At 41.5% G+C, this 27,979-nt stretch overlaps 2 protein-coding genes across 2 annotated transcripts in view; one reads left to right on the top strand and one right to left on the bottom strand.

Annotated features, from left to right (window-relative positions):
• The first annotated feature begins 1,725 nt into the window (after positions 1–1,725).
• LOC115111886 (alpha-(1,3)-fucosyltransferase 7-like) lies at positions 1,726–5,991 on the top strand. The gene is made up of 2 exons (XM_029638412.2): positions 1,726–1,933; positions 3,324–5,991. Exon 2 carries the CDS (start codon positions 3,447–3,449, stop codon positions 4,491–4,493), a length of 1,047 nt encoding a protein of 348 aa, XP_029494272.2. The 5' UTR covers positions 1,726–1,933; positions 3,324–3,446; the 3' UTR covers positions 4,494–5,991.
• A 2,239-nt stretch (positions 5,992–8,230) lies between these two features.
• The window catches only part of npdc1b (neural proliferation, differentiation and control, 1b), a 52,415-nt gene continuing 32,666 nt past the window's right edge, over positions 8,231–27,979 (bottom strand). Inside the window, exons 3-9 of the mRNA XM_029638414.2 lie at positions 15,774–15,869; positions 15,220–15,414; positions 14,693–14,759; positions 13,212–13,296; positions 12,781–12,860; positions 12,314–12,413; positions 8,231–11,896 (exon numbers count right to left, since the gene is read on the bottom strand). Coding sequence (XP_029494274.1) covers positions 11,831–11,896; positions 12,314–12,413; positions 12,781–12,860; positions 13,212–13,296; positions 14,693–14,759; positions 15,220–15,414; positions 15,774–15,869 — 689 coding nt within the window. The 3' untranslated portion in view covers positions 8,231–11,830. The remainder of the gene's footprint in view (positions 11,897–12,313; positions 12,414–12,780; positions 12,861–13,211; positions 13,297–14,692; positions 14,760–15,219; positions 15,415–15,773; positions 15,870–27,979) is intronic.

Here is a 27,979-nt window from a genome sequence, read left to right on the forward strand (position 1 = left end):
AGGGCTGTGTTTCAACGGATACAGTGCATTTGGAAAGTATTCAGACCCTTTGACTTTTTCCACATTTTGTTAAGTTTCAGCCTTATTCTAAAATGTATTAAATAGTTTCCCTCCTTATCAATCAATCTACACACAATACCCCATAATGACAAAGCAAAAACTGTTTATTTTTTTTATTTTTAGCAAAAAAAGAAGAATAAAATACTGAAATATCACATTTACATTCATATTTAGACCCTTTACTCTGTACTTTGTTGAAGCACCTTTGGCAGAGATTACAGCCTCGAGTCTTCTTGGGTATGACGCTACAAGCTTGGCACACCTGTATTTGGGGAGTTTCTCACATTCTTCTCTGCAGATACTCTCAAGTTGTGTCAGGTTATATGAGGAGCGCCGCTGCACAGCTATTTTAAGGTCTCTCCAGAGATGTTCGATCGGGTTCAAGTCCGGGCTCTGGCTGGGTCACTCAAGGACATTCAGAGACTTGTCCCAAAGCCACTCCTCATTGTCTTGGCTGTGTGCCTAGGGTCACTGTCCTGTTGGAAGGTGAACCTTCACCCCAGTCTGAGGTCCTTCTCTAGGAAGACTCTTGGTGGTTCCAAACTCCTTCCATTTAAGAATAATGGAGGCCACTGTGTTCTTGGGGACCTTCAATGCTGCAGACATTTTTTGGTGCTTTTCCCCAGATCTGTGCCTCGACACAATCCTGTCTCGGAGCTCTACGGACAATTCCTTCGATCTCATGGCTTGGTTTTTGCTCTGACATGCACTGTCAACTGTGGGACCTTAAATAGACAGGTGTGTGCCTTTCCAAATTACGTCCAATCAATTGAATTTACCACAAGTGGACTCCAATCAAGTTGTAGAAACATCTCAAGGAGGAACAATGGAAACAGGAAGCACATGAGCTCGATTTCGAGTCTCATAGCAAAGGGTCTGAATACTTATGTAAATAATTTACACCGTGTGTAAATTTGCAGAGGATTTTTATTTATTTAAACATTTTAGAATAAGGCTGTAACGTAACAAAGTGTGGAAAAAGTCAAGGCGTCTGAATACTTTCCGAATGCACTGTAAGATCCAGAAGTAAATTGCTGGCAAGCCAACTGCAAGAAAAGTGGCATTGGCCACATAAAACCGTTATTCTGTGGTCATGGTGTGGTACCTCTTTCCTCTCCATTTTTCAACAATGACGAGAAAACATTGTGGTTAAGTCATTTGAAAGTCACACCCTTGGTGCCTACGGATGACCTCAACTGAAGTGATTGTTCTGAGCATACAGCTTAGATTATTAATGGGGAAAAGTTATCTAACAAAGCTCAAATACAGTAAAAAAAAAAAAGGGGAAGTTCAAACATATTAAATCAATTCCGAGCAGAATACCGATTAGGATCCACTGATTAGGATCTAGTAGAAAGTCTGGATTGACCAAAAACTCTGCTTGGTACCTTCGTCCAATGATTGAAATATGCTTATTTTGGGCTCTTTCATTATTGTGATAGATTTTTGGTCTCATAAATTAGCCTATCTATGGCTTAAAATGTAAATAATAATGAAGAAAGTCACACACACTAAATATGCTCCCAACAATTGAATGAGTCCATAATAAAATGTAAATAATGAGAGTAAAATATATGCATTCTTAAAGTAACTACAAGAGTGCCCCTACCAACGCTCAGCTGTACTATCCAAATGACTGTCAGAAAGTCACAACCAAGGGTGTGGTCTGTGGTAAGTGCATGTTGAGAGAGAACAGAAAGATGATGCGGTGAAAAGGGAGCAAAAAAAAGGGGGTAAAAACAGGATTTCCTACACACTGGTATGTGCCGCTGCCTACGTTACTATATAATCTCACAGGAGAAAAGTCATCTTCAGTGAGTCTTACCTCCACAGGACCGCAAACGCTGACAGACGCCCTTCGGACCTCACCCAGGTGAGTACAATTGAGCCTTGGTGTCGGGAGACATCTCTATTTGCCAAATCAAATCAAATCCAGTTTTATTGGTCACATACACATGGTTAGCAGAGGTTAATGTGAGTGTAGCGAAATGCCTGTGCTTCTAGTTCCGACAGTGCAGTAATATCTAACACGTATTCTAACAACGCCAGCGCTATTAAAAGGGTTCTATGGAATGGGATGCTCATCTGGGTACATTTTTAAAAATAACCGCTGATGGCATGGCTTACTACCAGGGAGAACACTAAATAAAAGAGTATCTATGCATTCGATCAAATGTTTGTTGTTGCGGCCTTTTTGGGGCATCTCTGTGATGTGTCGTTATGCACGCTGAATGCAATGGTTCTGAATGCTACACTCTTAGAAAAAAAGGTGCTATCTCAAACCTTAAATGGTTCTTTGGCTGTCCCCATAGGAGAACGCTTTGAATAACCCTTTTTGGTTCCAGGTAGAACCCTTTTGGGTTCCATGTAGAACCCTCTCCACAGAGGGATGTACATAAAACCCAAAAGGGTTCTATGTGGAACCCAAAAGGGTTTTCCCTGGAACCAAAATGTGTTCTCCTAACGGGACAGCTGAACAACCCTTTTGGAATCATTTCTTCTAAGAGTGTAGGGGTCTGGGAAGGCAGGAGAATAAGGTTCTTGTTATGCACAGCATGATACATTGTATCTCATTACATAGCCACACACAGCAGGAGGCCATTCAGGCGTCCACATTATATTTCACGCCGCACGAATCAGCACAAATCAAGAGCACTTCAACAAGTACCATCTGAAACCATTTCTGTTCCTCTGACTGTCATTTCATCTCCTTTGAAACTATATGGAAGAGGCAGAAAATGTTTAATGTACATGGGCTATGTGGAAAAAAAAGAGAGATTCCCATTTGTAGTGATATATGAATATTTTCTGATTACTTGAATCAATTAATCAATCCTCAGATATTGTATATTCCATCTTCGGTAAGGCTAGTAATTTGCTGTACTTAATGTATTTAACTGTTCCAGTGATTGTGAAATACTGATGATGAGTGTGATTTTGATCTTAAAAATAGAAAGAAGTGAGAGGAAGTGGTATTGCAGAGGTGAAAGTGGAGCTGATGCAGTTTCCTGAAATTGACTATTTAAAAGTGACTATTTCAATTTTTATTTGTCACATACACATGGTTAGCAGATGTTAATGCGAGTGTAGCGAAATGCTTGTGCCATATTGTTCATGTCTGTATTTATAAGGAACTCCAAGAGCTTCTTCCAACCCTATTCTTTAAAGACCCGAATCAGACTTAGAAAATGTATGCTTTTCCTAAGCGTTTTGATTGGGCCCTTGAATTTATTGCATACTAATTTATCTTATTGTCTTACCAGGGAGGAAATATTACACTATTTGAGTAACAATCCCGAGGAGATTGTGTGATTCTGGACGAAACGAAAGTACGCCGCAATTCCACCAGTCAGTCTGTTGCCTGCCTATCATCCCCTGGGTCAGAGATGACTGCCTCCAAGCCCCTGTTCCTCTCAGCCATTATGATCCTCAGCATCTCCTCTTATATGCTCCACCAGAGGCTCCTACTGCTGGCTCAGACAGGGACCGCTCATCAACACGAACCCAGGAACCTCACCATCCTGCTGTGGCACTGGCCCTTCGGCCGTCCCTACAGCCTGGAGGGAGATGTGTGCAGCGACGAGTACGCTATCCCAGACTGCCTCCTCAGTGACAACACCTCCCTGTTCCCCCAGGCAGACGTGGTGGTCTTCCACCACCATGAGCTGAAGACAGGCCGCTCTGCCCTGCCTCTCCACCTCCCCCGGTCAGTCTCCCAGCGCTGGCTCTGGCTGTCCCTTGAGCCCCCGGTGCACAATGGCAACCTGACCCAGTACAACGGACTGTTCAACTGGACCATGAGCTACCGAGGCGACGCTGACATATCCATGCCCTATGGGAAGATAGTTCCGGTTCCACATAACGGTATCAGTAACGGTAGCAGCTATGTGATCCCCAAGAAGGGGGCTTGTCTGGCCAGCTGGGTGGTCAGCAACTACAGGCCGGACCATGCCAGGAGTCAAGTCTACCAGAGCCTGAGGAAGTACATTCCCATAGAGGTGTATGGACACTGGTCAAAGAGGCCACTGACCGACCAAAGGCTGATACCTACCATTGGCCACTGTAACTTCTACCTGGCTTTTGAAAACTCAGTGGCATTGGACTACATAACTGAGAAGTTGTGGAGGAATGCCTACCAAGCAGGGGCAGTACCTGTGGTTCTGGGGCCCACTCGGGCTAACTATGAGGCCCTTGTGCCACCAGGCTCGTTCATCCATGTCAGTGACTTCAATAGCACAGAGGGGCTGGCTGTCTTCCTACAGCAGTTGGCCACAGACAGAGGACGCTACGAGGGTTACTTCAAGTGGCGTCAGACACATAGAATCAAGATGTACACAGACTGGAGAGAGAGGCTCTGTAATATCTGTGTCAACTATCAAAGACTACCAGGTAACAAGGTGTACTACGATCTGGAGGCATGGGCCAGTAGATAACATCACAGATGCTTTTGCTACTGTAGGTTGTTTTGTACTACAATATGTTCAAGAACTTGTACAGTAGCCTGTTTTTTCCCCCATGCAAAACAGCAGTCTGCAGTGAAACTTGAAATGCATTCAGTGCTTCTGCACCTGCATTGCTTGCTGTTTGGGGTTTCAGGCTGGGTTTCTGTACAGCACTTTGAGATATCAGCTGATGTAAGAAGGGCTATATAAATACATTTGATTTGATTTGGTTCAGTCCTGGTGGTGGGCCACTTTCCCATCATCTTGATGACATTACAACATTGACTTTTGTTCCCTAATTCAGAAACACCACAGGAAAGGGAAGTCATTCCTCTAACACCCATATTTCTGACACAATAAATGTTTAGTTCATATGTTAGATGCTTTGATTTATTATTAGTAGTACGTAGTATGTGTTTTTTTCTGGAGCTAATCAGGTTGACAAATGTGGGTGGGCAAGTGGGAGGGATAGGGAAGGCTCAGAGGACAAACAAGGGATTTTCGGGATTCAGAGCGGTTTCACTTTTGTAAAAATGTATGCTTTTTAAAACTTCAATAAAAAAAGGAGGGGAAAAAATGGAAATAAGGAAATGACACAACCGTGCAGGCTAGCTAGACCATGATGCAATTGTAATGGCACAAGACAATGTCTTTCCCGGCAGTAATATTGAATCTATGAAAGCTTACCCTCAATATTATTGTCGGGAAAGACAACATTGTCTTGTGCCATTACCATTGCACCATGGTCTAGCTAGCCGACACGGTTGTGTCATTTCCTTATTTCCATCATTTTCTTTTTCGTCCTTTTTTATTGAAGTTTTTTTTTATTGAAGTTTTAAGCATACAGTATAGTTCATACCCTTTCTTTAGGCATAATGACTAATGCAAGTCAGTTGCCAACCTTAGCATGACTTACTCGATTTAAGCCCTTGGCTCTTATGGGGAGAATAGGCTGATGAATGTCCTCCATCACACTTGGTTCAGGGTTTTCCAGATCACACCAATTGAGGCTGTTCTCTCTCCTCCCAAGTCCTTCTGGGTCAACCCCTGTTTCTTTTCCCCTGAAAAAGAATAGTAAACCATAAACAAAATCCCTGTGCCAATACTCACGCAATCCCTCTCAGAGAGATTACTGTGCATTAAAAGTTCTGCATGTCACTCAATTCAAACTACCTCCTCTGTAACCTGATGTAACTGTATGACCAATAGTGATGCATATTATTGGATTTCTAGTTCCAATGAAAGTTACACACACCAACGTTGCATCTCAAATGGTACCCTATTACCTACATAGTGAAATTTATAGGGAATAGTGTGCCATTTGGAATACACACTTAGTTTCTGGAGATGTTGCTTTATAATCTCTATATCTATGGATTCAGGGAACAATAATTGACCACTATGCACATATAGCTCTGGCCACCAGATGTCATGATTGCCTAAAAACTGAATAACATATGGAAACAATAAAGATATGCTTTTTACATTTCTTCAGTGGTGTAAAGTACTTAAGTAAAAATACAACTTAACTAGTTTTTGGGGGGGTATCTGTACTTTACTATTTATATTTTCAAAATGGTTTACTTTTACTTCACTAGATTCCAAAATAAATGTACTTTTTACTCCATACACTTTACCCGACACCCAAAAGTACTTGAATGCTTAGAAGGACAAGAAAGTGATCCAGTTCACGCACTTATCAAGAGAACATCCCTGGCTATCCCTACTGCCACTGATCTGGCGACTCACTAAACACAAATGCTTTCCTCTCAAAATATCAACATTTCCTGTCTTTTTCTCCTCACTTTGAAAACATCTACAGTCCTATTGATCTGATTGGTTACTGATCTGATTGGTTACTAATAATATCATTTAAAACCCCTCAAATTGTGTCCCATATGTGTTTAGACACGGTGACCATTTATGTTTGTGAATTATATCTGAGTGTTGGAGTGTGCCCCTGGCTATCCGTAAATTTAAAAAACAAGAAAATTGTGCTGTCTGCTTTGCTTATGTATAATACTGAAGTATATTTTGATACTTAAGTATATTTTAGCAATTACATTTACGTTTGATACTTAAGTACATTTAAAACCAAACACTTTTAGACTTTTACACAAGTAGTATTTTACTGGGTGACTTTCTCTTTAGCTTGAGTCATTTTCAATTAAGGTATCTTTACTTTTACTCAAGGATGACAATTGGGTACTTTTTCCACCACTGGATTTCTTGAGTTTAGAATAAATCATTAATTGTTTTATAGGCTATTAACATACAGTACCAGTCAAAAATTTGGACACACCTACTCAATCCAGGGTGTTTCTTTATTTTTACTATTTTCTACATTGTAGAATAATAGTGAAGACATCAAAACTATGAAATAACACACATGGAATCATGCAGTAACCAAAAAAGTGTTAAACAAATCCAAATACTGTATATTCTATATTTGAGATTCTTCAAAGTAGCCACCCTTTGCCTTAATGACAGCTTTGCACACTCTCGGCATTGTTTCAACCATCTTCACCTGCAATGCTTCTCCAACAGTCTTGAAGGAGTTCCCACTTATGCTGAGCACTTTTGGTCTGCTTTTCCTTCACTCTGCGGTCCAACTCATCCCAAGTCATCTCAATTGGGTTGAGATCGGGTGATTGTGGAGGCCAGGTCATCTGATGCACTTTCCCTTTTGGTAAAATAGCCCTTACACAGCCTGGAGGTGTTGGGTCATATTCCTGTTGAAAAACAAACGATAGTCCCACTAAGCGCAAACCAGATGGGATGGCGTATTTCTGCAGAATGCTGTGGTAGCCATGCTGGTTAAGTGTGCCTTGAATTCTAACTAAATTGCAGTGTCACCAGCAAAGCACCCCCATACCTCCTCCTCCATGCTTCACACAGAGATCATCCATTTACCTACTCTGTGTCTCACAAAGACATTTGGACTCATCAGACCAAAGGACAGATTTCCACCGGTCTAATGTCCATTGCTCGTGTTTCTTGGCCCAAGCAAGTCTCTTCTTATTATTGGTGTCCTTTAGTAGTAGTTTCTTTGCAGCAATTCGATCATGAAGGCCTGATTCACGCAGTCCTCTCTGAACAGTTGATGTTGAGATGTGTCCCTTACTTGAATTCGGTGAAGCATTTATTTGGGTTGCAATCTGAGGTGCAGTTAACTCTAATCAGTTTATCCTGTGCAGCAGAGGTAACTCTGGGTCTTCCTTTCCTGTGGCGGTCTTCATGAGAGCCAGTTTCATCATAATGCTTGATGGTTTTTGCAACTGCACTTGAAGAATTTGTCAAAGTTTTTGAAATTTTCCAGATTGACTGACCTTCATGTCTTAAAGTAATGATGGACTGTCGTTTCTCTTTGCTTATTTGAGCTGTTCCCACCATAATATGGACTTTTACCAAAAAGGGCTCATTTAAAACTTTTTAGCTTACTACATGATTCCATATGCTTTATTTCATAGTTTTGATGTCTTCACTATTATTCTACAATTGTATAAAATAGTACAAATAAAGAAAAAGACTGGAATGAGTAGGTGTGTCCAATTTTTGACTGGTACTTGTATATTTTGATTCTCTCATGAGATCCCAGATTGATGTTTGCATCACATCTAGTATTTTTGCTTGATTTTCTTTTAAAAACAATCTTCACTTGAAGCTTTAGATCATCTTCCAACAAGATTGTCCATTATGTCATAAAAAACACAGCACAGCAGACCATGTCGCAGTTAAGATCAAATATTTATATTATTACATTTTTCTGATATGTCTTCATGCATCATGTTCAACAATCCCAGTAGTAGTAAAAGAGGTTGTTCGTCTCTCAGGGTTGGTGTGTTAATTACCCTCTAGTCCGGGAGGGTGGTTTACTGTAAAAAAAGGGTAGTCACTAGTCACTCCTGGAGATTCTTAACCATCCACATTCGTGAAAGCAAGCAAAGAGCAAAATGTCAAATCCTTCAACAAAGATTTATGGAAAACCTAGGAATTTTGGTTAGGTTATCAGCATTTTGCAACCATAGGGCCTAGGGGACAGTATTGATGTACAGGTAACTGCCAAAATAAAGGAGACACTTGAGTAAATGAGGGATACAAGTACTGTATATTGAAGGCAGGTGCTTCCACACAGGTGTGGTTCCTTAAAGGTACAAAACAGATGCTTCTCTCAATATTAAATCATTTCTGGGTAACAATTAAGTGCCTTACTGTGATTGTGTTCAATTAAAATGATCAAAAATAAACAAACATAGCTTCTTAGCAAAGAACAACTTCTCAAACAAGAATTTTGCTAGGACTGTCTGGGATTGGTCTGAGTGAGGAGGGGAAAACTGAAAACTAGCTGTTATTGGCAGAGGTTTGGAACTCCAGGCAGGCCAAAACTACAGTAGGCTGAACATTTCAGGCAGCTCTTACACTAAAAGGGAATGATCATTTTCACAATTTTAGTGTTATTCTAACCTCAGTGTGGAAATCGATGACAGACTGACCAGGTGAATCCAGGTGAAAGGTATGAACTCTTATTGATGTCCCCTGTTAAAATCCACTTCAAACAGTGAAGATGAAGGGGGAGGAGACAGGTTAAAGAATGCTTTTTAAGCCTTGAGACAATTGAGTATGTGTGCCATTCAGAGGCTGAATGGGCAAGAAAAAATATTTAAGTGCCTTTGAACTGGTAGCAGGTTCCAGGCACACCGGTTTGAGTGTCAAGAACTGCAGTTTCCTGTGTGTATCAAAAATGGTCCACCACCCAAAGGACATCCAGCGAACTTGACACAACTGTGGGAAGCATTGGAGTCAACATGGGCCAGCATCCCTGTGGAACACTTTCAACACCTTGTAGAGTCCATGACCTGTCGAATTGAGGCAGTTCGGAGGGCAAAAATGGGTGCAATTCAATATTAGGAATGTGTTCCTAATGTTTTGTGCATTCAGTGTATATATAAAACATTTGACTGCACTGGGCTTTAAGCAGTTAACATCCCATCATGTTTTGGGTCATGTATAAAAATGTCAAGTTGGTCATTATTTTGGCTACAATGTCTAGAATCAGAAATCTGTGACATTGAAAGAGCATAGGGGGTTTAAAGCTGGTGTGTGTGTGTGTGTCTCTCTGTCACCAGATCTCAACCAAATTGAACACTTATGGGAGATTCTGGTGCAGTGCTTGAGACAGCGTTTTCTACCACCATCAACAAAATTCCTATTCTGGAATTTATTGTGGAAGAATGGTGTCACAGCCCTCCAAAAGAGGTCCAGACACTTGTAGAACCTATGCCAAAGTGCATTGAAGCCGTTCTGGAGGCTCGTGGTGGCAACACTTCCAATTAAGACACTTTGCATTGGGGGTTCTCTTTATTTTGACAGTTACCTCTAGGTATGTGGTAAAACAGTCAAGGTTTGATGTTCAGCATCTTCACGAGTCATCTAGGCCTACATCAACGGACGGGTCCATTCTAAGAGTATCCTCTTTCTATCTCACATACATTGTTCTTGAAGCCTAACTGGGCAAATAAAATAAAACTGCATCCACAAATCATTCATGTTACAGTACGTGTCGGACTACCTTTTCATTCAGTATGAGAGTTGAGGCAGAGAGTAAGAGAAATGGTTAAGTACATAGAAGAGCTAATGACATCGGCATTCCTGAGAGACAACGGCAATAGGCAACTTCTGAAAAGACTCGTGTGCTCCAAAGAGCACCCTTTCCCCTATAGTGCGACCCTTTTGACCAGGCCCTATCGGGCTTTCATAAAAAGTAAACGCACGATACAAAAGATTGGGGTGCAATTTGGGTCTCACATTAGGCTAAAGCAAACGGTGGTTCATTTGACACAGCAATCAGAAATATAGACTAATAATGTGTACAAATACATCATTAGTGACAGTTGGCCATCTCTGTACAGTACACGTCAGTGGCTATTTACATGAACGTCATCACAAATCATGGGGACAAATATGTGTACACGATGGGGTTGCTCTGTTTCAGAGTTCTGTAAAAGAGGAACCAAATTCCTTTGAAATCATTCACGTTATCTAGATATCAGAAGCAAGTTTACACAGGAAACTTGAATAACAATCATAAATGCATATAGACTTTTATCCCTTTTCAGCAGAACCCAGTGTCATCAAGTCATGCATAGAGGGACCATATATAATGATAATATAATGGCTATATAAGAGAGCTTTAACAGGTCAGGTTTACCGTATGCACTGCATGTGTACATGAAACAGTAAAATAAAATACAAATTATTTATTTTTTAAAGTTAAATTATTAGAAAGTCAATGATGAGTTTCAGATATTTAAGATGCATAATTAATGGAACTTTATTCCCTATATATATAAATGTGTGTATGTAGGGAATGAGGTGACTTTTGTAATGCAGCCATTTAGTCTGGCCAATGATTAGCATTGACAGCCTTATAATTGTACTATGCCAACCATTCTTCGTTTCTAAAGGCTTGAACTAACATCTGCAGTTCCATAATTATTTCTAAGACCAGTTTTCAAGTCTACAGCTACCTATAGGCCCATAACACATCTTTATTTTCCCACTGTAGTTCACTGTTCTCCTTGAAGCTGTCTGTGGGTATCTGTCGTATGAAGCAGGGTTGTATTCATTAGCGCACACTGTAGCGATACATTTTGCAATGGAAAAAGAAAACAGCATTTCTTGTTGGAAAAGTTCATGTATAGTCCCTTTGTCAATTTTCTTCTGTTTGATTTCTAGTGAATACGACCCAGAAGTTCCTCTGTACAGGGGTGAGACAGCGCAAAGGACTGAAGGGGAGAGCAGTACTCGGAGAATGTTATCCATCATCATACACATAATCTCTCAGTCAGTTTGTTGGTTGATGTGTGCACATGTTTGACAGAAAAAAAACAGAGAGAATTTTACAGGATCAATTACACCAGAGATAAGATAAACATAACAAAATACGAAGGAATGGATATTTTAGGCCAGACGGAAAGGTACAACGTCGTGTAGGTTTTCTAAGTGCGAGAGATATCAGTCCGATCCAAAAGGAGATTCACCTGCATGCCACTTCAATCTGCCATTCAGACACAATGTCCATACAGTCCACCGCTTCTCTTCCTCCTCCTTTTCAAGTCCGTCTTTCTCACAACCTCCGCTCATTCCTTCTCTCCTTACAAACCTGCCGCCCTACCGTGTTAGGAGTGTATCGTGTGAGACAGGCTAGGTATAGAGAAACCCGATGTGTATTTGTAGATGTTTGAGTAATTAAGTGTGATTTGATCTTCCTGTACGTGTAGGATGACATCTTTTATAGGTGCATATCAGAATGTCCAGGGTGGTCAGGGTTACTTGTGGCTCCGCTGAAGGGTGGAATCATCAAACAAAGGATTCTTCACCTCCATTTCCCCCGTCTAAAGAGAGAGAGAGAGTTAATGACAACCTGCCATGAGATGAGGAAGACTGTGTAGTTTATAAATCTATGATTAGTAGTATGGAGTCCATTTATCCCCCCCCCTGATTAAAATGGTTACTTGATAATTCTGTTCTGATTTATATAACCTGTTCATTTTCTATTGTTAATTACTCTATTTTCTAATTCAACAGTGTGCTTTGGCAATATGTAGCAATACGTCAAGCCAGTAAAGCAAATGCGAGAGAGAAAATAAGAGAAGTCTGTAGCCTACTATTTATAAAATTGTATTCAAAGTAAATGTACAGTATTTAACTCAAATGTATTCAAACTAGGAGGTAAATATATATTGGATATCAGTCGTGTGTCGTTGCCTCTACCATGCCTGCATAGTACACTATGTGTGTCTGTCTCTTACTGGGGCCAATCCAGGACACTCGTACACCGTGAAATCCCCGTCCTCATTCTCCTCATCTGACGTGGCCACAGAGTCAGGCACCTTTGGCTCATCCCGTTGTCTGAAGGAAAAACAAAGAACAGAAAACTGGAGTCATGGAGGTATCCAAACATCACACCACAACCTACAATTCACCCTGATACAGACTGACGGGAAGACAAGGGAGAAGGGAGGGAAGAGGAGGAGAGGCGAGACGTGGGCCGTGTCTGGAAACGTTAATAGCCTTCTTCCTCTGTCCTTTTCCCCCTCAATTCCTGGTAAAACACTTTGGAGCACCACCAAGTAGCTTTACAAAAGAGGAAACAAGGAATTGACAGCTGGTAACATTTTCAGACAGCCAGGGACAGACGGCAGACAGGTAAGTCTGGTTACGTAGCAGACAAGACAGACAGACGGAGTGGAGCTAGAAGGCCAGGGGCATGACTCACTTCTCCAGGGAGAGCATCTGCTGTTTCTGGTGTTGGTAGTGGTACATCTGCGCACTCTGAGCCAACCTCTTATCCCCAGGCTGCAGGCAAGGCATATGATTACATGAGGGCATGGTGGCACCCTACTCCCTACACAGTACACTATTTTTAAACAGACTATATAAAAAGCAGGTGCCATGTGGAAGTGTTTCAATAGAACATTATTGTACAGAACGTGAGATTGTTTCATTGTGATTAGTATTGCATTGGAAATTGAAACACACTTTACAGGAAAACAATAAAATGAAGGTGATAAAAAAATAAACAAAGGCAAAAAGCGATGAATAAAAATACAAACTAAATGGAAAGATAACGTAGGATAATTTTTTATATTTTTTATATGATTTATATTGTAACCATGACTTTGTAATGCGATTGTGTTCTGTACTCACCACATTGTTGTCATAGGAATGGGGCCCCGTACCCCCATAAGCAGGGTAGTCTGCCTTCTGAGCTAGGCGCACACCTTTCTGCAACCTGAGATGATACAGGGACATCAGAGTTAGCTCTGTGCCATATCCAACACATTGTTCATCCACCATAATTTGCAAATAAATTCATTAAAAATCCTACAATGTGATTTTCTGGATTTTTTTTTCTCATTTTGTCTGTCATAGTTGAAGTGTACCTATGATGAAAATTACAGGCCTCTCTCATCTTTTTTAAGTGGGAGAACTTGCACAATTGGTGGCTGACTAAATACTTTTTTGCCCCACTGTATGTATGATATTGTCTAGTTAAAATGTAATTTTGTTTGGAGGGTATGTAATTAAAAGCAGATGATTCGCACATCATTTAAATGTCATCTTTAATTTGTGGGCTGAGCAAGTAGCTTATAATTACATACCCTCAAACAGAATGACATTTTAACTTGACAATATCATATTTGCATTTATTGTTTGGAGGGAAAAATATAACCTTTACGCAATCTCAAAAAGGGTGTTACTTGTTAGCGATTTTGAACAGGGCCCTATTTAATCTTTCCCAGTTTCTCAACGTTTTTTCAGTTTTTCACTCTTGAAATATATCTATATTTATTATACTACAAAAACTGCATATTCTAACAATGCTTAAACCACACCAGAAGAGATAGTTGTGTTTGGCTAGCTGCGTTTTTGTACTGTACAGTGTAGACTGCATGATGTGATGGCGGAGTTTGTTAAACAAATGCCGGGCAATTGATACAAATCATTATGATATCATTCTGCCAGGTAGGCCTACTTTGCAGTCAACATTTAATTGGGAAGCTGTTTGGTGAACGCCTTTAGATAATGTTCATTCAAACAGCGCATGATGGGTGAATTGCGCATCACAAAGTCAACTAAGACTTCGGATCAAACTTTTTGAATACCTGGTTTACATGCCCATTGTTGCATACCGATTGATGTTGGAATAAATCTTCATTAAAAAAATACAAAAATGAACCAAAAACTAACGTAACCAGCTAAAGCAATTTAAAAAATTGGTGTCGCACTGCCAAGTCAAAGGGTCGCAAATTCAAGGATTTCGGTCACAATTTTGAGCTCTGGATTAAAGTTTAGACCAATATGAATCTAATCTCCCTGAATTTGCTTTGTAATCATTTTACAAATAGTCTGGTAGCAAGTTAAACCTCGGTTGTTTATTAATGCGCGAGTCAGTCGCGACTAAAATGGTTACATGGAGTAAATTTCTACTAGTCCGTACAACTGACGTGCATACAATTTACAATCAGCAACTTAAACGGACACTAAAACGAAGCGACAATGTGACTACTAAAAACACAAACTGTCCGTTCATAAAACAGTTAAGTCAGTGTACAGTAAAGTACCGCGCAACATGTAAGAAACCAAAGCCGACTGGAACAAGATGCAGATGTAGGGAGAATTTTTACCTGATCCAACAGACACCAGCCAAGAGCAAGGCCACAGATCCCATGACCACAAACACACTGGTCATGACTGTAAAGAGGAAAAGAAAGGGTGTTAGGAAAAGAGGATGAAAACAGCTGGTAGAGAAAAGGGAAGACATATCCTGAAGAGGGTATAGATCAGAGGAGAAGACAAGAGACTAAAGGCACTGTCTAAATTAGTTCACAGACTAGGAGAAGTAAGTGGGAGCTGAAAAAGAATCCATTCACAAGGTTGTATGGGCATCCCAAATTGCATCCCTGGGAATATCGTGCCATTCGGGTCACTATAAACCTCAGTTAAGAGCCAAGAGCAGTTAAAGTCAATAAAAGCATTCATAGGATAATCAGGATGTGGAAAAACTTCAGATTGGAGAACAATGGTTCCCCTGTTCAATATTTCCATGAGAAATGTGTAGATAATACTGGAACGTTCTGGACTCATGTATATAGAGGAAAGCATTTTGCTGTTAAAATCGAAACATTAAAAAGTAATAAGGAAGGTTACATGCCAATAAACACATGATCGTTGGAGGGGTAAGGGATGATCAGGGGCCCACTACGAACTGCTGGGATGTGGGTGGTGGTGGGGGCGGCTGTAGTCGTGTTATACGGGGCTGTAGTGGTACTGTGTGTCGTAGGGTGCTCTGTGGTAGGCCGTTGGGTGAGGATCATGGATCGGTCATCTTCCTCCTGAGAGAGAGGAGCTAGAAGATACAAAAATGAGAGAATTAATGTAATTGATAGCAAGGAAAACTATACTACTAATATAGCAAATCATTTGATCTTCCTGGTCACATTATGCCATAACTACGCAATTAAAAGCTTTGTCAAATTGGGCCTCCCGAATGGCGCAGCGGTCTAAGGCACTGCATCGCTACCGGCCACCCCCTTGGGCGGCACACAATTGGCCTAACGTCGTCCGGGTTAGGGGAGGGTTTGGCCAGGGGGTGCTTTACTTGGCTCATCGTGCTCCAGCGATTCCTTGTCGCGGGCCGGGCGCCTGCAGGCCATAGGGCTTTGGTCAAAATATGGCACTGTAAAGCCAAAGATTTTCTTCTCTCACCTGGATGTTTGACCCCCGACTCCTTCCGTTGGCTGATGATGGTGGACAGGAAGTCTATCTCCTCATCCACTTCAGGGAACGTGGTCACTTTTCCCGCTGAAAGGAGAACATGATCTTGGTCATTAGGATTCAATGATTACTTACACAACGATGTGAGGAGAGAGCGAGAGAGCGAGAGAGAGAAAGCAATTTCTCCTCCACCATCCAGGTGATTGCAGGTATGAGTCAGAGATCTACAATCGCCAATGATGACCTTCTACTCCACCATAGTGACTATGGGGTATCAGTCATCAGATGCTGACAACACAAGCTACACTTAATCAACTGCACAAGCTATTGATTTCCATACAGAACGAAAGGCTACGAAACACAGAGCCATATAGTCACACTACTGGAGAGATCAGGCATGTATTCGTCCTATAATTGTATTAATAGTAGTGCAGTAGTTCAGGGTGGCAGATCAACAGGAAAACCACAGCCCTGCTGACTAAGGGAAATCCAGAGTCTTTGGTACTTGACTGCAGAGGCATACACTTTAAAATGGGGAGCTAACATAGCCACCATATGGAATTACAGTGTCATCATGTAAATGCATCATATTGCATCTATTACTGAACATACATACAAATGCAACAACTTCAAAGATTTGACTTATTCTCATTTACAATGACGGCCTACCCCGGCCAACGCTGGGCCAATTGTGCACCGCCCTATGGGACTACCAATCACGGCCGGATGTGATGCAGCTGGATTCGAACCAGGTACTGCCGTGGTGCCTCTTGCAATGAGATGCAGCGTTTTAGACCACTGCCCCTACTGGGGAGCCAGGCCCAGTCAATCAGAACGATTTCTTCCCCACAAAAGGACTTTAATACAGACAGAAATACTCCTCAGCACCACCTCAGACGATCCCTCAGGTGAAGAAGCCCGATGAGGAGGTCCTTGGCTGGCGTGTTTACACTTGGTCTGCGGTTGTGATGCCGGTTGGAAGTACTACCAACTTCTCTAAAACGACATTGGAGGCGGCTTATGGTAGAGAAATTAACATTAAATCTCTGGCAACAGCTCTGGTGGACATCCCTGCAGTCAGCATGCCAATTGCACACTACCTCAAAACATCTGTGGTGTGGTTGACAAAACTGCACATTTTAGAGTGGCCTTTTATTGTCCCCATGCTGTTTAATCAGCTTCTTGATATCTGCCAGGTGGATGGATTATCTTGGTAAAGCAGAAATGCTCACGAACAGGGATGCAAACAAACTTGTGTTCAAAATTTGAGAGAAATAAGCTTTTGTTCATATGGAAAATGTCTAGCATCTTTTATTTCAGCTCACAACACTTTACATGTTGTGTTTATATTTTTGTTCAGTGTAAATACATGGCTCTCCTTGACTCCATCCATATTCCCCGGTACTGGTCCTCATAGGGGACACAGAGGAATTCCAGTTAGAAAGAACTGGTCCATGCTGCCCTCGTGTGGCCAGTGTGGATAAACACACACACACACCTACAACAACAAGTGAGTCGATGATACGTATAAGGATCCAAATCAAATCATTCATCAAGTACAAAAGGCTTGCGCAAACACAAACTGCAGCCTTGTAAAAGCATGAAATATCTTTGTATTTGCAGAGATGACACGCTGCATGTTTCTTACATTGGATTGGTTTGTGCTTAATCAAAGGGTTACTATATCAACAGTAATTAATAATGCCGGTTTCACAGGTGAGGTGAGAGCAGTGAGGTGATAAACTGCATAGCAGTACGGTGCTGTAAGTGTTCGAATGTGTGTGTGTGTGTGTGTGTGTGTGTGGTGCTGTAATGCCTGTGTGTCTATGTATGAGACTGAGTAAACCAGTGATACTGTGTGTTGCTAGCTGGATCAAAGTGAGAGAATCTCTGTGTGGGTGGGTGTCTATGACAGAGTGAATGTGAGGTGCTTTCATGCATACGTGTGTGTGTGTGTGTGTGTGTGTGTGTGCGTGTGTGTGTGTGTGGGAGAGTGGTGCAGTGTGTGTATGTGAGAGAGTGTGTGTGTATTCATGCGTGTATTTGTGTGTGTAAGAGATTCTGTACATTACATATTAGTGAGAGTGGGGGAAATTGTGTCGCGGTGTGTGGGTGGATAGGTCAGCGTCTCTGTCATGAAGAGGTGCTCTGAGCGTGTGGGTGGGGGGCACAGAGGAGGTAGGGCGAGAACGATAGAGAGAGAGAGAGACGGAGGGAGAGCGAGAGAGCAATCATGAATGAAAACCATAACCAGGGCAACAGAGAGAGAAGCCAAGAAAGGGAAGGGAGGGGAGAGGATAGAAGGTAACTATTCCCCAGGTCATTTCTGTAAATGAGAATGTGCTCTCAGTCAACTTACCTGGTAAAATAAGGTTTGAATAAATACACATTTTAAAAAAGAGGGGGGGTTGGAGTCAGATTAAATATGTGGTTCAGAGGTGAAGAACCGTAAATGAACCAAAGACCCATTTCTAAAGGCCGTTTCAAGTACTGTAAGGTATTATTATTTTCTGCTGTAATAAATCTTTTCAACATGTGAGACTTTGGTCATATACATCATCCCTCCATAGCTTGTGCCAACCAACCACATTGCAAGTGCTCTAGAGATTCGCCTAGAAGTCAGTAAAGTGAAGTGCACAATAATACAATAGCGATGAATTGACCAGTGGCATCCAAGCAGCTCTGAATAATAGTAACTGCTGGGCCCCCTGTCATCAATTCTTCCTATTCAGTTCAATGCAACTATTGTATGCAGCAGACCACAAATATGACTCCAATTATACTGGGCAAAAATAGAAACGCAACATGTACAGCGCTGGTCCCATGTTTCATGAGCAGAAATAAAATATGTTCCATATGCACAAAAAGCTTATTACTCTCAAACGTTGTGCACAAATGTATTTATATCCCTGTTAGAGTGCACTTCTCCTTTACCAAAATAATACATGCACCTGACAGGTGTGCTAATATCAAAAAGATGATTAAAAAGCATGATCATTACACAGGTGCACCTTGTGCTGGGGGGAAATAAAGGACCCCTCTCAAATGTGCAGTTGTGTCACACAACACAATGCCACAGATGTCTCAAGTTGAGGGAGTGTGCAATTGGCATGCTAACTGCAGGAATGTCCACCAGAGCTGATGCCAGAGAATTATAAATGAATTTTGCTACCGTAAGCCGCCTCCGACGTTTCAGAGAATTTGCCAGTACGTCCACCCGGCCTCACAACCGCAGACCACATGTGATGACGTGCAGCAGTTTGTAGAGATTTGTAGTCTTACATGATGTCTTCTTTGATGCTTTTTAGAATTTTTTAATCCGAGTGAATAGAGCCAAATATATTGATAAAAGCCACCTTGTGTGCGAGAGAGATTTACATGGATATCAAAATGTCATGCCAGGGTAAGCTTACACAAAACACAGTCCTTATTCGAAGTGTTTCTAAAATCTACAAAGGATAAAATGAATGGTGGAAAAACAACGAACCATTTCAGTGTTTGAAACGCTAGGCTTTGTGGGTATTATGACACGGCCAGTCACATTCTGTTAAAAGGTCCCCAAAGCACACACATCCCTGGGTCGCTCCTCTTTTCAGTTCGCTGCAGCTAGCGACTGGAACAAGCTGCAAACAAACACGAACTGGACAGTTTTATCTCAATCTCTTCTTTCAAAGACTGAAATCGTGGACACTTACTGACAGATGTGTTGCTACCATGCTATGTTGTTGTCTTTATAGGGCTCTCTTTATGTAGTGTTGTCTCTCTTGTCGCAATGTGTGTTTTGTCCTATATTTTTAATCCCAGGCCCCCGTCCCCACAGGCGGCCTTTTGGTAGGCCGTCATTGTAAATAAGACTTTGTTCTTAACTGACTTGCCTAGTTAAATCAAATTAAAAAGTCCACTGCGGAGCTCAATAGCCCCATATAGTAGCCGACTAAACAACACGATATACGATGGAGTTGAGCAGCAGCTGGTGTGAGCAGACTGGTGCTCCGACATCACATACAATTATTTATTCAAATAAAAACACTATTGATTTCAGCACCCAAAGAATAGCCTGCAAGTACACAGAACATTTTATCTGACGTCGGAGCTCTAGTCAGTCCACACTAGTCGCCGCTAAACTCCAATTGTAAATCGTTGGTTAAAAATCGGCTATATAGTTGAGCCATGATAAGCTGCTTTATTTTTCTATTCACGCAGTAAGAACAAAAGCCTCAATGCTCGTCTCCTGTCCTGTCATATGAAATGAGTAAATGTCAGTAAGTAATGCATTTTAAAATCACGGAACCCTTTTTCAATGTGGCCCCCTTCTAGCTCTGGTCGATGGCATATGGGTCTGAATGACGCAAGCCAGTTATGCATATATATTAGTGATCTATTCCCTATTGATAACAGAGAAAAGGTTGCACCTGAAACCAATGCAAGTTAATCAACTCCAGCTGCAATTTCCAATAATCTGGTGGCCACAGTTGAAGTGAAAATCTCGGACTTAAACCACAGCTAGGGGAAAGGGTGCAGAAACAAGACACAGTGGCAACAGAAATATGAGTCATACTGCAGCTCAATGCTCAAATGTAATTATTCTGTCACATTTCCTCAAAATGTTCTGTGTTTGTCGAGTGGGTGGTTGGGGCTGGGTAAAGACCAATCTCTCGTTTGAACATGTCTGCAAATATTGCCTTGTTTTGGGGGAAATTACCTGAAATAGTCAACTGTTTGCCCCATGTGCCTAGTGGCCATGGTCTCAAGTGTATTACATATAATTGTTCCAGGTGTTTTGTAAGTGAGCGAGCTATACTGTAGGGCAGGGTTCCCCAAATGGCGGCCCGCGTGCTGTGGTTTAATTTGGCTCCCCAAGTTTTCTGAGCAACGTATATATAATCTGAACAAAAATATAAATGAAACATGTAAGGTGTTGGTCCCATGTTTCATGAGCTGAAACAATATATCCCAGAAATCTTCCATATGCACAAAAATATTCTCTCAAATTTTGTGCACTAATTTATTTACATCCCTGTTAGTGAGCATTTATCATCTGCCAAGATAATCCATCCATCATTTTAGAGAAATTGGCAGTCCCTCCAACCGGCCTCACAACATACAAAGTGGTTCGCATGTGATGCATTCTTATTAAATTCAGTCATGTGCCAGTCATGTCCCAAGTGGCTGCAAAGAACTAAAATGGCCATTAGGAAAATGGATACCACTTAAATGCGGTGGGCTAAGTCGGTGAATTAACTGTGTGTACAGCTGCAAATCCAGAGGTCTCAAATGGCATCCTTATTCACGACATACTGCACTATTTTTTAACAGAAGCCGGACTATGGTCAGAGCAGTGCATACAGGGACCACTTGGGAAGCAACCCAGGATGAGAGCCGGTAAACATGTCCAGATGACAGATACTCAAAGTCTAAATGGGTAGAATGACCTATATCACAACCAACATCCTTGTTAACATGGCCATCCATACGAGTGGACGATCATTTCCAACAGGGCAAACTGTTGCTCACAACATGAGTGTGCTCAGTGTGTATGGAGTGGCTAGAATATCCACGGATGAGCTCGCTCAGGAGGATAGCGTGTGTGAAGGGCAGCAAGAGGAAAAGAAAGAAGAAAAGGAGGATAGAGAGTGATAGAGAGGAAGAGAGCTATGTGGAGGAGGAAAGAATAATGGAGGGGTCCTCTGACCTTCTGTTTAGTGATTTACTCTGTTTACCATCAGCTCTTCCGGAGCCAGTCAGTGGATTTGTCCCAAATGGCACGCTTGGGTTAAAAGTAGCATGCTCAATAGGGATTAGGGTGCCATTTGGGATGTATTTTCTGTCAGTGGATCAGGGAAAACCTGCTTGGCAGACAGTCCATGCTTTACAATCTGTGCTGAGGGATACTCGTTTAGACTTTGTTGTGGCTAGGCTGTAATCTCACAGACCGGTGGTGAATCAGGTCTCAGTCTTTCAATTCCTTTCCTTCTTTAATGTAGGGCTTTCCTGGAGTCACCCTCCCTCCAGTGTCTGTCTGGCCTATGACTAAATCTAATCTAAGATATTTCTTTATGGGTTTTAATGCCAATTGTTTTATATCGATACCACTTTATGAAAGTCATCCATTCTCATTTTGAACCATTATGAATCCTTTCACATTGCTCTGGCTCTCTCTCTCCATTGGAACAACAAACCTTTTTTCCCCGAGCTATCAGCTCTCAGTCCCCTGATGACGCACCTCCTACGCTGTCTCATTAAGTCTGAGGCAGTGGGGGACTGGAGGGGAGACTGCTATTATCCATTAAAAAGTGAGCAATATTAACTTCTTTTTCACATTAAACTAGTCTCTCGTGAGATGGGACAGACAATGTGGAACAGTTCTCCCTTGTGCCCTCGTTTTGTATAACAGGTTATTAGGACGAATCTTGTGGGGGTACACTCAACGTTCCCTCAAAAGGTCTGCTGAGCGCAAACCTGAACATTGTGAAAGTTCTGTGCAACTCCTGGCGCTCGTTTACTGCGAACACTGCGGCTGTACCCGCTTTAACTTCATTTTAACAGTGGTCAAGTTGACTGCTGTGGTTATTTGATCATAATTTAGTCCTAAATTAGAGTGGCCTACCATCAAAACCAATGGAGAAAATGGATCCCATAACATTCTAACATGGAAATAGCTGTTCTATCATTCAGCCTACAGTAGCAGCCAATGTGTGGTGTTCAATGTAGGCCTACATTTGATTTGACCAGTGGTTCCCAAACTTTGTATAGTCCCAAACCCCTTCAAACATTCAACCTCCAGCTGCGTACCCACTCTAGCACCAGGGCAGGGGACTCTCAAATGTTTTTTTTGCTATCATTGTAAGCCTGCCACACACACACACACACACACACACACACACACACACACAATACATTTATTAAAACATAAGAATGAGTGTGAGTTGTCTTCACAACCCGGCTCGTGGGAAGTGACAAAGAGCTCTTATAGGACCAGGGCACAAATAATAATAAATAATTTTGCTCTTTATTCCATCTTATATATAAAGCTTTATTTTTTAATTGAAAATTGTGAATAACTCACCAGGTTAATGAGAAGGGTGTGCTTGAAAGGATGCACATAACTCTGCAATGTTGGGTTGTATTGCAGAGAGTCTCAGTCTTAAATAATTTCCCAAAGTCTGTGCCTGTATTTAGTTCATGCTAGTGAGGGCCGTGAATCCCCTCTCACATAGGTACGTGGTTGCAAAGGGCATCCGTGTCTTAACAGCGCGATTTGCCAAGGCAAGAAACTCTGAGCGTAGCCCAATCTAGAAATCTGGCAGTGGCTTCAGATTAAATTCCATTTTCACAGAACTGCTTTATGCAATTTCGATGAGACTCTCTTGTTCAGATATCGGTAAATGGACTGGAGGCAGGCTATGAAAGGGATAACGAATCCAGTTGTTTGTGTCGTCCATTTTGGGAAATTACCTGCGTGATTGCGCACCAAACTCAGAGGTTCTTCGCTATATCACATTTGACATTGTCCGTAAGTGTGAGTTAATTTGCACACCAAAAAAAAAATCATACAATGATGGAAAGACCTGTGTATTGTCCAATTTTGTCCCGCACATTGAATATAGTTGCGGAGAGTCCCTGTAATCATAGATTCAGATCATTCAGGCGAGAATAAACATCACCCAGATAGGCCAGTCATGTGAAAAACTCGTCATCATGCAAGTGGTCAGACAAGTGAAAATGAAAAACTAAGTGTCTCTCAATTTTTAAAAACTTGTCAATACTTTGCCCCTTGACAACCAGCGCACTTCTGTATGTCGTAAAAGCGTTACATGGTTGCTGCCCATATCAGTGCATAGTGCAGAAAATACACGAGAGTTTAGGGGCCTTGCTTTAACAAAGTTAACAATTTTAACTGTAGTGTCCAAAACGTCTTTCAAGTTGTCAGGCATTCCCTTGGCAGCAAGAGCCTCTCGGTGGATGCTGCAGTGTACCCAAGTAGCGTCGGGAGCAACTGCTTGCATGCGCGTTACCACACAACTAGGTCTTCCTGTCATGGCTTTTGTGCCACAGATACCAACACATCTCGACCACCAACGTCCATTTGATGTCACAAAGCTGTCCAGTATCCTCTCCTGTTGTCCTGGTTTCCAGTGGTTTGCAGAAGAGGATGTCTTCCTTAATTGACCCCCCATAAACGTAACGGACATATAACAGGAGCTGTGCCAGGCCCGTCACGTCTGTTGACTCATCCAGCTGTAACACATAGAATTCACTGGCTTGTATGTGAAGCAGTAATTGCTTCAAAACATCTCCTGCCATGTCACTGATGTGATTTTCTGTATAGTTTTTTGGGCCTTTTTCCCCGGAATTGTTTCAGCCATATCCGTGGCAGCAGGAAGAATGAAGTTCTCCAGAATAGTATGGGGCTTGCCGGTCCTAGCCACTCGGAAGCTCACCATATAAGACTCTTCTAGCCCCTTCTTATTAATAGTATCTGTTGCTTTTATACTTGTCTTACTACTTGGAAGTCTTAATTTGTAATTGGCATGTTTTGATTCTAAATGTCTGCCTACAAGTGAAGGTTTCATCGTGTTGTGAGATAGTACTTTTGAACATATACCACACTGTGGCTAAGGAAAGGCACTACTCCCAATATAAGTGAACCCCAAATCAATGTAGTTCTCATCATATTTGCGGTGCTTTCCCGGGTAAGGGGGCAGTAGCTCATTGGCTGCATCAGATTCACTGTCCATGCTAGCTGGGCTAACAACAGATGTAGAATTACTGATGCTAGCATTGGATGTGATCGTGGAAGCAGAACAACTTGTGTCGTCGACAGGTGCAGGTGTAGTACTGCTGGGAGTAGCAGTACAACCAGTAGAGTTGGTATGTGCCTATATGGATGTGGGCCTTTTTAAAAATGTAGAGCAAAACACTTTTAGAATTTTTAATGTGAATCACATTTTTATTTGGCGTACCCCAGTCTGGGAATACCTGGATTAGACTATTGGAAAAAGACATGCAGGGCTTGACATTAACCCATTTATCCACTTGTCCTTTAGACAAGGAGGAGGTGACTGAAAATGTTTTGTTTGATGCAGGAAACCACTTTACAATGCCTTGCAAAAGTATTCACCCCCCTTGGAGTTTATCCTATTTTGTTTCATTACAACTTGTAATTTAAATAGATTTTTTATTTGGATGTAATGGACAGCCAAATTGGTGAAGATAAAAAAATTACTTGTTTCAAGATAATTCAAAATAAAAGGAAAAGTGGTCCGTTCACATGTATTCACACTCTTTGCTATGAAGCCCCCAAATAAGATCTGGTGCAACCAATTACCTTCAGAAGTCACATAAAAAAATAGATTGCACACAGGTGGACTTTAAGTGTCACATGATCTCAGTATATATATATATATATACATACACACACACACGTTCTGAAAGGCTCCAGAGTCTGCAACACCATTAAGCAAGGGGCACCACTAAGATAGCGGCACCATGAAGACCAAGGAGCTCTCCAAACAGGTCAGGGACAAAGTTGTGGAGAAGTACAGGTCAGGGTTTGGTTATAAAAAAATACCCGCAACTTTGAACATCCCACGGAGCACCATTAAATCCATTATTTTAAAAAATGGTAAGAATATGGCACCACAACAAACCTGCCAAGAGAGGGCCGCCCACCAAAACTCACAGACCAGGCAAGGAGGGCATTAATCAGAAAGGCTACAAAGAGACCAAATATAACCATGAAGGAGCTGCAAAGCTCCACGGCAGAGATTGGAGTATCTGTCCATGGGACCAGTTTAAGCAACACACTCCACAGAGCTGGACTTTACGGAAGTGGCCAGAAAAATAAGCAACAATGTTTGGTGTTCGCCAACAGGCATGTGGGAGACTCACCAAGCATATGGAAGAAGGTACTCTGGTCAGATAAGACTAACAATGAGCTTTTTGGCCGTCAAAAAAGACACTATGTCTGGCGCAAACACCTCTCCTCCCCCCGAGAACATCATCCCCAGTGAAGCATGTTTGTGGCAGCATCATGCTGTGGGGATGTTTTTCCATTGGCAGGGACTGGGAAACTGGTCAGAATTGAAGGAATGATGGATGCCGCTAAATACAGGGAAATTATTGAGGGAAACCTGTTTCAGTCTTCCAGAGATTTGAGACTGGGATGGAGGTTCACCTTCCAGCAGGACAATGAACCGAAGCATACTGCTAAAGCTACACTTGAGTGGTTTAAGGGGAAACATTTAAATGTATTGGAATGGCCTAGTCAAAGCCAGACCTCAAGCCAATTGAGAATCTGTGGTATGACTTAAAGATTGCTGTACACCAGCGGAACCCATCCAACTTGAAGGAGCTGGAGCAGTTTTGCCTTGAAGAATGGGAAAAAAATCCCAGTGGCTAGATGTGCCAAGCTTATAGAGACATACCCCAAGAGACTTGCAGCTGTAATTGCTGAAAAAGGTGGCTTTACAAGTCTTATTTCTTGTTTCTTTCACAATAAAACATATTTTCCATCTTCAAAGTGGTAGGCATGTTGTGTAAATCAAATGATACAACCCCCCCCCTCATTAAAAAAAAAAATCCAGGTTGTAATGCAACAAAACAGGAAGCATGCCAAGGGGGGTGAATACTTTCTCAAGCCACTGTACACAATAAAATGCATCATTATTCCTAAACCACTATTACAGAAAATCAGACAAATTATGCTACCTTCCACGTATTGGCTACTTAGCTCTTCAAGCCTGTCTCAAAATACAACACTGCTCCTTTAAAAACATGAAAAAGCACTTTACCTGACTCACTTTTCAAAGATGGCTTGAAATGCACATGATTGCACTCCCCCATTGCTGACTACAAATAATCTACAACTGGGCTAATAACTCACTAACTAGCAAAGGATATGAACAAAAGTGCACACGGCTACATTTAGCTCTCGCTTTGATCTCAAAACAAGTGCATCTACTCATGACCGCTGTTGTGACGTGACTTTCCTTTATGTGATGAGTGTTATTTATCTCATAGTTACCTACCATGTTTAATTGTTACCAGACTAAATTAATCATGCAACAATTAACTCAGTAGGAATTTGGGGAACCATGGAGGAAGTTGTTTAACGAGTTTCATCTTCTGAATTAAACTGAAGAATATATACACAAGTTATATAAATCGATAAGTCACATAACCATTACCTCATATCAGTCTCATTCTGAACGTTGCAGACTTCTTGAAACTGATCATTCCGTACCACACAAATTGATTTGATTATTTATTTACTAACAAACTAAATGATGCACACACTTACTGATTTGAAACTTAATAAGATGAAAACAGGTCCCTAGTGGACTAACACAATATGACACTTGTTACAAAAGATGGAGAGTTAAAGAGAGACAACACTTAGATACAGTCGGGAACTATGCTCACAGTAATCCTAATACCTTGCCCCGAACTGGTGCCCGTTTGGGTAAGAAGTAATGCATGTATTTACGTGTTGAAGGTCTTCATCGTCTATCTCTGTTGGAACCAGGCCTTCGTTAAAAGGGTTCTGCTTTGTGAAAAGGGTTCGATTGGGCCTTCTCCTTAGTTCGTTACTGTAAGTCTCTGTATGACCGCAAGAGTCACAATGTCCTTCTCCTTAGTTGTCTGTGTTTACTTTCACTCATTCTGGAAGAGTGGTCTTCTGAGGACAGCTAAATCAGCTGTGTCGATGATCCCCAGATTTGTGATGAGAGCAGTGTAGTCGACGATGATTTGAAGAGATTAACCGGATGGTCCTATTCACTTTCTTAGTTAGGGTTGAGTAGCTGTTCTAAGTACTGTAACATTGATTGTTAGAGGCTACTTTGTCTTCTTCAACTTGTGTCGTTTTTTTTAGGGTCGTGACCAATGGAGACCTAGCTGCAGCTTGTGGTCCCTCTTGTTTGGTATGTTAATTCTTAATTCAGTCTTTTATACACTTGGGTAAAGAGGCATTTCTGTCATACTGACAGGCAAAACGTCGGGCAAAACATCAAAAACTTTGATCTCGTTACGAATGTGATTTTAGATTTCTATCTTAACAAAATTATTATCTTCATCTTTGATATTTCCTACACAGCGTAAAGGATGTAAACCTGATATACACAGTGTGAAAGCTCTTCTAGTTACAATATATTTTTGTTATATCACTTTTAATGACATGACCATATATAAATTAA

This window comes from Oncorhynchus nerka, linkage group LG27 (assembly GCF_034236695.1).
Source record: "Oncorhynchus nerka isolate Pitt River linkage group LG27, Oner_Uvic_2.0, whole genome shotgun sequence".
Taxonomy (NCBI): domain Eukaryota; kingdom Metazoa; phylum Chordata; class Actinopteri; order Salmoniformes; family Salmonidae; genus Oncorhynchus; species Oncorhynchus nerka.